Below are 9,681 nucleotides of genomic sequence, written 5' to 3'. Positions count from 1 at the left end.
AGGAACAAGGGAGACCGCAACAACAAAGAGCTCATAGAAGGTGAGAGGCAGCAATGGTGGAAACAGCCAATCCCTTATCGAATAAATTTGAGTTTAATAATGAATGAGCAAAAGCGCAATAAATAAGAGAAATGATAATTAGAGTCGTGAGTGTGTAAGCGCCGTACAATCATTTTAAAAATAATAAATAAATACAAGACTCACATAAAAAAATAATTTTTTAATAATAAATTTTATTATTTTTTAAAATAACTATACGATATATATACATTTCATAATTATACGTAATATTATTCAAAAAAATAATAGCACATACCACACTGGACGAGAACCAAGAAGTTACTGCAGCGGTCAACGTTTTTCCAGATCAGTACCACCAATCAAGGAAGAAATCATAGGTGAATCTTCTTCAACGAATGCATCTACATCATGCCCACATCTAGCTTGGCTCAAACCATCAATTAGGAGTACCATCATAGTATGCATGAGGTGGTTTTCAAAACGTTGCACTGAATAAAATTGGCCTTCTATATTCAGATATAGGGCATTAAACAGTAAGTACAAGACTTTATCTACCAGTGCATGGCTTGTCAAAGAAGCAAGGTAGAAAGCAGCCAGATTACTACATCTGCTGCCAATTCCCACGGCGGTATGGATCAAAGTAAATTTGAATTTTACACAACTGCCCCTTTTTTTTTTTTTTTTTTTTTTATAAAATTATAAAAGAGTATAATTATGCCAAGTTATTAAAAATTATTTCAAATTTAAATAATTTTATTTAAAATAAAAATATAAGATAATAAAAAATAATTATAACTTTATCATGTCGATCAATTTTATGATTGAATAACGCCACATGAGATCTTGAGCAGTATTAATATACAGTACTCTTTTTAAAAAAATATTTATATACACAGTATACTCTTAACGAAAATCTTAGATGAAAGTCTTATATCATACATCTTTACTTAATTAATATATGACTTATTTTTTTATTTTTTTATCTTAATATTTAAATAGGTGTGTTAAAATAAAATATAATAAAAATAATAAAACATTTCTCTGGTAATAAATCCTGCGAAAGAAATAATTCGAACAAAAATAAAAATTCCACGTCATTCTGGAATCGCACCGTGACTTCATACGACGGAACCTCCTGGAGCCTTCCACTCTCTCCCATGTCCTTCTAGAACTTTCCCCTTCTCTAATCTCTACATCGCCCGAATGATATAAATCACCGGAAGGACCTGCCCTTTTTTCTCAGAGAGGTTCGTTCGATTCCATTTCAAAAGTTATACAAAAACTTGTCTAGCACTCCGTGCGTCAGTGACGAAACCTGCTAACTTAGAAGAGAGAAATGGATTTCAGAATCATGGGTGCGGATTCTCCACTGTTCTCCACCCTGCAGCAGATGATGGACCTGGCCGATGACACCGACAAGTCGTCCTTCAACGCTCCTACCCGCACCTACATGCGAGACGCCAAGGCCATGGCCGCCACTCCCGCCGATGTCAAGGAGTACCCAAGCTCCTACGTCTTCATCATAGACATGCCGGGGCTCAAGTCCGGGGATATCAAGGTCCAGGTAGAGGAGGACAATGTGCTCGTGATAAGCGGTGAGAGGAAACGGGAGGAGGAGAAAGAGGGAGCCAAGTATGTGAGGATGGAGAGGAGGGTGGGCAAGTTCATGAGGAAGTTTGTGCTGCCTGAGAATGCCAACACAGATGCTATCTCTGCGGTTTGCCAGGATGGCGTGTTGACTGTGACTGTGGAGAAGCTTCCGCCTCCAAAGCCCAAGAAGCGCAAGAAAATTGAGGTTAAGCTTGCATAAACGCAGTGGTTGGTGGTTGGTGCTGGGTGACTCGATGGGGTTTGCCCATTTAGTTGGATTATGGGAATAATCAGTATTTCGTCCTTCGTGTGTTATGTCATTGCTTGCAAGTGGATTTTGTCTTTTACCATTGTAACTTCGGTTTGTGTTAAGAAAACTGTTCTTACCAATGAAGAATGTGCTCTATGGTATGATATTGTAGTGCCGACAACCAAATTCCTTCAGAAGCAGGGGCTGCTCTGTTCATTGGTTAATGCGACGTGTTTAACCGCTTCTATGAAACGGTTCGGTTTCGGGTTAAAATTTTGGGTGAATAAGCACAAACCCAAGAAGCTTTGGAGATAACCCAATTAGGAACTTGAAATTGAGAAGGTGATGTTCAACCAAGAAATTTGTAAGATTCTGTGTAAAAACTAGAGACAAAATCAGCTGGCATGCAAAACAAATACTCTGGCATCATCCTCCATTCAAATCACTGGCTTCCAAAATTGTTATCTTTTTTTAATTTTCCATCCAACCATATTTGAAGCGATTTATTACGGGAATGCAGTTAACCATTCAATGCATTCATTATGGGGGAGGTTTGGAGGTTTCAATGGTGTTAACGCCTTAATTTGCACAACGGATACGAATGAAGGAAGGAATTATCGCCTTAATTTGCACAATAGATAGGACTGAAGGAATTATTTCCGGTTCATGATAGTGATTTGGACTTTGAGATGGTGTTATTAGCGTTTATCTATGAAATAATAATAATTAAGTAAATAGAAATAAATAAAGAGATAAATATTTATATGGGCTTCAGATGAGATTCTTTTTAATGCCTTTCTTTATTTATAAACTTCTTTTTATAGATATTAGAACAGTAAGTTTCTACATAGCAATCAATAATGGATGTCTTAAAATTTTATCTTCACGTGTCGTGGAATTAATAATGTTTCTAGATAAGTGGAATTGAAATAATAATTTAATAATATTCAAAGTTGTTTGTTTTTATGCAGTGATGGATATAAAGAGATAATGATTGACAGTAATCAATAGTGTTTTTGATTTTTGTCTTTTGAATCACATGATAATTTAAGGGTCATACTCTATAAGTTTAAGATCAAATAGATCTTGAGATATTAGACTATTAATATTAGTATAAATATTAATATTAGTTATAGCTATATTAGACTATAATAGTATTAATATAGTTATATATTAGTATTAGACTATTATTAGTTATAATGATTTAATATAACTATATTAGTATAACTATAATTATAATCTATATTAGACTAATAGTATTAGTATATATATTAGTATTAGTTATAGTGATTTTAATTTATTATAACTATATTATTAATAGTGATAGTGATAGTATTAGTATATTAATACTATTAGTATTAGTATTACTATATCATTATTTCATAAATAATTATTTAGTATAGTAATTTATATAGTAATTTATATATAGACTTATATTTGTAATAGTATTATAGTATTAGACTATTAGTATTAGGCCATAAAATGTAAATTGTAATTAATATGAATTATATACTAATGTATATCACTATTACTAATTTACTAATGTACTTATAAAAAAGAATATATTGAGAATTTATTATGTCATAAAATGTTATTAATATATATATATATATATATTATGTTTAAAGCATATGATCAAATAAATTATCATGTTTAAAATTAAAATTTTATGTTATAAATTATAATAATATTATCTTATATATAACTATAATTTATATTATTATATATATTATATATAAAATGTTATATATAATATTAAAAAAATTAATTTTAAATATATAATATAGCAAATTGGTCAGAGCTGGTCCTAAAAAGCATAAAATCGGTATCGGCGATTTTGAAACTAAGGGAACGGGTCCCAGACCGGACAGGCTCCAAATTGGACTATTTCCATCGGTCCATACCGATTTTTCGGTTATTTTTTACACTCCTACCTGTGTGAAACGGTTGTAGAGCTCAAAAGCTTATTCCCAAAGGTAACCCACTAGCGACGGTTATGGCAAGTGGAGACACTCGGCTTACGTTTGACAGGAGGGTGCCTCGACCATGTAACACTGACGATAAGAGTGCAGTGAGAGGATGCTTGACCGCGTAACTCTGACCGCATAGCTTTGGTGATGAGAGTGTAACGGGAGGATGCGTCGATCGTGTAACCTCGGCGATAGGAGTATAGTGGGAGGATTCCTTGACTACGTAACTTTGGAGATGAGTGTAGCGGGAGGATGCTTCGACCGCGTAACTTTGGCAATGGGGGTAGCGGGACGATGCTTCGACTGCGTAACTTTGGCAATGGGGGTAGCGGGAGGATGCTTCGACCGCGTAACCTTGGCGATATGAGTGTAGCGGAAAGATGCCTTGACTGCATTGGCTTCAAAATTGAGCTCAATTGCTTCATTGTAGTGGGAGAATAAATGCAACCGCACTCCGTGGCAGAAGCTAGAGCTAGCCTTGTACCAAAATAAAAACCAAACAAGTTAGATTAAATAATCTAAATCACAAGTTTGAGGATTGCAAACCTTGATTATCTCGCTTGAGTGTGGTGAAGGTTGGTGACACATGAGCGATGACCTTTGGCAACCATGCTTTGGCAACGATGAGGACACAAGATGCCCGCAATACCGAACAATCTGTTTTGATGACAACAATGATGCTTGAGAAAGGCTTTACAGCCGGCGTTTCGTGCCACGTAGGTGATTCCTAGCGAGTTATATTCTCAAGGTGTACAACTTTTAGGTTTCTCATGGAACCTCGAGGAGCTTTAGTAGAAAAATCATCCAAAAATTAAATTTGTTAGTAAAAATAAAATAACAAGTTTGAAAGAGACAAACCAGAGTAATTTGGTTACTGCTTTCAATTCCTCTCTGATTGAGATCATTTACTGTTGGATAATTTTTGCATGGGAAAATTGTTCATCCTTGAGTGCTCTTGTAATAATGAAAATTATTCTGCCTTCGGATATTTTTTTCATTCACTAATCTCTTGGTAGCGAGGCGAGTTCAACTCCAAGTCAAGTAGCTCGACTCTTTCTTCTTTTTCTTCATCTTTGTTTTTAATCAGATTGTATCACTGAGCAAAATTCATTGGTATGGCACGAAAAATACTGTGTATGGCGAGGGACACCTTGCATGGCGAGCAACTGGTGAGGGACACTTAGTGTGGTGAGAAACTAGCAAGGAATTGGCCTATTGTGGCTAGTAAATTATTGTGGGTGACCAAATCCGACTAGACCGAAGGGTGGTGAGCAAATTCTGTGGAATAAGTGTGGCGAGCAAACCATATAATGAAGTCACTGGGGTGAAGAAGCCCATTGTGGCAAGGAAATACATTGGCAAATTCTGCGGCTAGCAAATGCCACGAATTGTGCCAAGGAAACACACTGACAAACTCAATGGCGAGCAAAAGTTCATGAATTGTTATGACGAAACATACTAGCAAACTCTGTGGCAAGCAAACTCACTGGGTGACTAATCTATTCTTGGCAATGCGGTGGAACAATTCATATAGTGCAAGTGTGCAACCGTGAATGGCAATCCCAGTTAGTTGCATGTGGGACTTTCACGTGGATGCTCAACTGGACAGTGGCGATGGGCACTTGATGACCTCTCACGGTGTTCTTTCTGTGGAGCTAGGTAGAGGGTTGTGGTAGTTTCACGGCAGGACTATCGTGGTGGTTTCTTCCTAACAATGGTTGTGGAGGTGTTGGGAAGGAGATGTCGCGATTGCACATCGTCCTGAATTGTTTCAACTTGCATGGCTCATTGAATACCAATGGTGGTGAGCCATGACGTCCTAGTCGAGAACCATCACACCAGCGATAGAAGAAACCGTTGAGCTAGATGACAAGTCATGGTTGCCATGGGAACTTATACATAATCTTGCTTTACGACGAGGGGGCAGTGAGGAACATTGTGACGGCTACGGAAAAGGCCAGAGGTGCATGGCGTGGCCGTGGGTGGCTCCACGAGCTCACAGTTGGGCTGGGCTAGCGAGCACATTGTGATGTTGGCATCGGACAACTCCTACAATGAGCCTCAACGATGGTGGCAAGAGCTGACAGTGAGGGGCATCACCATGGTCAGGAACCACCATACCGGCGACAGAAGAAGCCAGCGGGCTGGGTGGTGGTCGAGTTGTTTCCCTCTGGTTGCTCAACAACGTGCTCCTAGTGCTTGCATGGTGCACAACATGCAGGGTGTGCTACTACGGTGAAGATTGGTGGCGAGGAACGTCGTTTCGGTTGGGGACCACTCTACCGGCAGCAGAAGGTATCGGCGAGCTAGGTGGTAGTTGGTGGCACCCTCTGCCCGCAGCGCTATGCAAGGTTGTACTTTACCCACGCGCATCCTTTGCCCGCAATGTCGTGCTCAATGTAATTGACTTCAGTCGTCGAGGAACCACTCCACCGACGAGAGAAATTACCGGCCAACCACCACTCACCGGTAGTGGTTGGTGGTGGGCTAGCCAGATCATGGATGTCGATTTTGGGGCCTCCAGCCACTCGTCGATGTTTGCCCGCACTGTGCTAGGCATGCACAATGCACTGCTGTAGTGAACTGCAAGTGGAAGGCTCTTCCGTCGCAGTATCTCCGCCATGCGGGAATGCCGGTGTCAAGCTTTGCCGGCGCTATGGGAGTCGTGGCTGTAGGTCCTACCTATTGAAGGAACTGGGTGCACGCCGTGCATCCCTTACGTGCACTGCATGTGGCATTGTGCCATGCTGTACTTGCCTAGTGCATGCTGCTTTTCCTCTAATTTTTTTTTCGTTTTTAACATTCGGTGCAATATTAAGAGAATAAATATTAGTAGTTGACTAACACAGCTAGAAACACGTCTAGTTATAGTCAAGGATGTGTATAAATAGTTGAAATCTTAGTAGTTTCTATTTTTTATTTACATTTTTTTTTTGGTATGGACAATATTTAGTGTCTTGTAAATTTAATTTAATTATGAATTAAATCTTTTTTGTCTTTTCTAAATTAATTATTGATTTATGTTATTCATATTATTTAATTGCTAACTTTTATAGAAATTAAATATTTATTCATAATTAAGTAAAGTATTTTGTTGCCAATAATAATTGTAAAAATTTTGTAATCATTCGAACCGAATATGTCATGTTCGAACATTTCTAATCTCCATCCGAACACTTTATTTTATGATCGAACATTGATAACTTATTAATTTGCATGGTATAATAATCTGTTTGAACGGTAAGTCAATGTCCCACTAAATTTATTGACTTAACCTGCCAATTTCCCATTTGATTATATATAATATGTGTTCGAATATTGATTATCTTTGACGTTCAAACGTGTTGTATGTTTTTCGAACGGTAAGTCAATGTGCTACTAAATTTATTGACTTAACCTGCCAATTTCTCGTTCGATCATATGTAATATCTGTTCGAATATTGATTAACCTTAACGTTTGAACGTTATTGTATGTTGTTTAAATGGTAAGTTAATGTCCCGCTAAATTTTGTCACTTAACTCGCCAGACAATTTGGTCATATATAATTTGCGTTCAAATATTTATTTTATTTTGTTCAAACGTTTTTTGTAGATGTTCGAACGGTTATTTTATCAAGGATAAAGTTTTTCATCCCTACATATACTATTTGAACGTGTTCAAACGGTAAACACATTTTGCTGTTTTTAGGAATGAAATTTGAATTTACAAATCTCTAATTGATAGATATCCTAGTAATATTTTTTATACTTCAAATTATGTTTATGATATTTTTGCATTATATATTACAACATACATCATAAGAAAAATATAAAATTTTTTAATATTCCAATAATAATTCGTCCCTCGAAGATCAATGTCTAGATCCGCCACTAGGTAGAAGTATGGAAAAAATAGATACTTGACCTAAAAGAACAATACTGTATATTATTATTTTAATAATTATCATTTCAAATATTTCTTTAACGTGGGATCAAAGTAAATTTTAATTTTACGCAACAGCCATTTAGTTTTTTTTTTTTTTTTTTTTTTATAAAATTATAAAAGAGTTGTAAGTCGATTATATTTTAGAACTATTTTATAATTAATTTTCAATTAATCAATATAATTATGCCAAGTAATTTATTTCAATTATATATAATTTCATTCAAAATAAAAATATAAAATAATAAAAAAGAATTATAACTTTATCTTGTTGATCAATTATATGATTGAATAATGATACATGAGATCTTGAGCATACAGTATCCTCTTTTTCAAACAATAAAAAATATCTTCAAGTCTTATATCATACAACTTCACTTAATTAATATTTAATTTATTATTTTTATTTTTTCATCTTAATATTTAAATTGGTGTATTTAAATAAAAAAATAATAAATTGTACTGTATAAAGATTAATTATAACATTTCTCTCTGCTCATAAATCCTGCAAAAGAAAGAATTCGAACAAAAATAAAACTTTCCACGTCATTCTGGAATCGCACCGTGACTTCATACGACGGAACCTCCTGGAGCCTTCCACTCTCTCCCATGTCCCTCTAGAACTTTCCCCTTCTCTACATCGCCCGAACGCTACAAATCACCGGAAGCACCTGACCTTTTTTCTCAGAGAGGTTCGTTCGATTCCATTTCAAAAGTTTTCCAAAAACTTGTCTAGCACTCCGTGTGTCAGTGACGAAACCAGCCAACTTAGACGAGAGAAATGGATTGCAGAATCATAGTTGCGGAGTCTCCACTGTTCTCCACCCTGCAACAGATGATGGACCTGGCCGATGACACCGACAAGTCGTCCTTCAACGCTCCTACACGCACCTACATGCGCGACGCCAAGGCCATGGCCACCACTCCCGCCGATGTCAAGGAGTACCCAAGCTCCTACGTCTTCATCATAGACATGCCGGGGCTCAAGTCCGGGGATATCAAGGTCCAGGTAGAGGAGGACAATGTGCTCGTGATAAGCGGTGAGAAGAAACGGGAGGAGGAGAAAGAGGGAGCCAAGTATGTGAGGATGGAGAGGAGGGTGGGCAATTTCATGAGGAAGTTTGTGCTGCCTGAGAATGCCAACACAGATGCTATCTCTGCGGTTTGCCAGGATGGCGTGCTGACTGTGACTGTGGAGAAGCTTCCGCCTCCAGAGCCCAAGAAGCCCAAGAAAATTGAGGTTAAGATTGCATAAGCGCAGTGGTTGGTGATGGGTCTTGGGTGACTCGATGGGGTTTGCTCATTTAGTTGGATTATGGGAATAATCGAGTATTTTGTCTTTCGTGTGTTCTATCATTGTGCCTTTAGTTTGTGTTCAGAAAACTGTTCTTCCCAATGAAGAAAGTGCTATATACTATGATATTGTGTTGGGGAAATCAATTTGTAATTGCAAATGCGGTTACCTGCTGAGCAGCCATTGTGGACTGCTTGGCATGGAGTTCAACATATTGTAGTGCCGACATCCAAATTCCTTCAGAAGCAGGGGCTGCTCTGTTTCGGTTTCGGTTTAACTGCTTCTATGAAATGGTTTGGTTTCGGGTTAAAATTTTGGGTGAATAAGCACAAACCCAAGAGTCTTTGGAGATTACCCAACTAGGAACTTGAAATTGAGAAGGGGATGTTCAACCAAGAAATTTGTAAGATTCTGTAAAAACTAGAGACAATCAGCTGGTATGCAAAACAAATACTCTGGCATCATCCTCCATTCGAATCACTAGCTTTCAAAAATGGTATCTTTCTTTCATTTTCCATACAACCATATCTGAAGCGCTTTTAATTATGGTTTGATGAAAGTTGAATAATTAAATATTTTAATTATTCAACTTACATCATTTCAAACAATTCCTAAGAAGCAGTATCGAGAATCC

At 37.1% G+C, this 9,681-nt stretch overlaps 2 protein-coding genes across 2 annotated transcripts; both read left to right on the top strand.

Moving 5' to 3' along the window:
• The first annotated feature begins 1,330 nt into the window (after positions 1 to 1,330).
• On the top strand, positions 1,331 to 9,092 carry LOC121242520 (17.9 kDa class II heat shock protein-like). Its single transcript, XM_041140383.1, has 2 exons — positions 1,331 to 1,839; positions 9,017 to 9,092. The coding sequence occupies exon 1, from the start codon at positions 1,358 to 1,360 to the stop codon at positions 1,829 to 1,831; it is 474 nt and encodes a 157-aa protein (XP_040996317.1). The 5' UTR covers positions 1,331 to 1,357; the 3' UTR covers positions 1,832 to 1,839; positions 9,017 to 9,092.
• LOC121242519 (17.1 kDa class II heat shock protein-like) lies at positions 8,451 to 9,092 on the top strand. The gene has a single exon (XM_041140382.1). The coding sequence runs from the start codon at positions 8,535 to 8,537 to the stop codon at positions 9,006 to 9,008; it is 474 nt and encodes a 157-aa protein (XP_040996316.1). The 5' UTR covers positions 8,451 to 8,534; the 3' UTR covers positions 9,009 to 9,092.
• Positions 9,093 to 9,681: the final 589 nt, after the last annotated feature.

The sequence above is a fragment of the Juglans microcarpa x Juglans regia genome, chromosome 8D (genome assembly GCF_004785595.1).
Source record: "Juglans microcarpa x Juglans regia isolate MS1-56 chromosome 8D, Jm3101_v1.0, whole genome shotgun sequence".
In the NCBI taxonomy this organism is placed as follows: Eukaryota; Viridiplantae; Streptophyta; class Magnoliopsida; order Fagales; family Juglandaceae; genus Juglans; species Juglans microcarpa x Juglans regia.
The sequence above is the reverse complement of the archived record's forward strand: the minus strand, read 5'-3'. Positions and strand labels throughout refer to the sequence as shown.

Excerpts from the sequence above, each read along its gene's own strand:
- LOC121242520 (XM_041140383.1), top strand. The coding sequence starts at position 1,358 with ATGGATTTCAGAATCATGGGTGCGGATTCTCCACTGTTCTCCACCCTG.
- LOC121242519 (XM_041140382.1), top strand. The coding sequence starts at position 8,535 with ATGGATTGCAGAATCATAGTTGCGGAGTCTCCACTGTTCTCCACCCTG.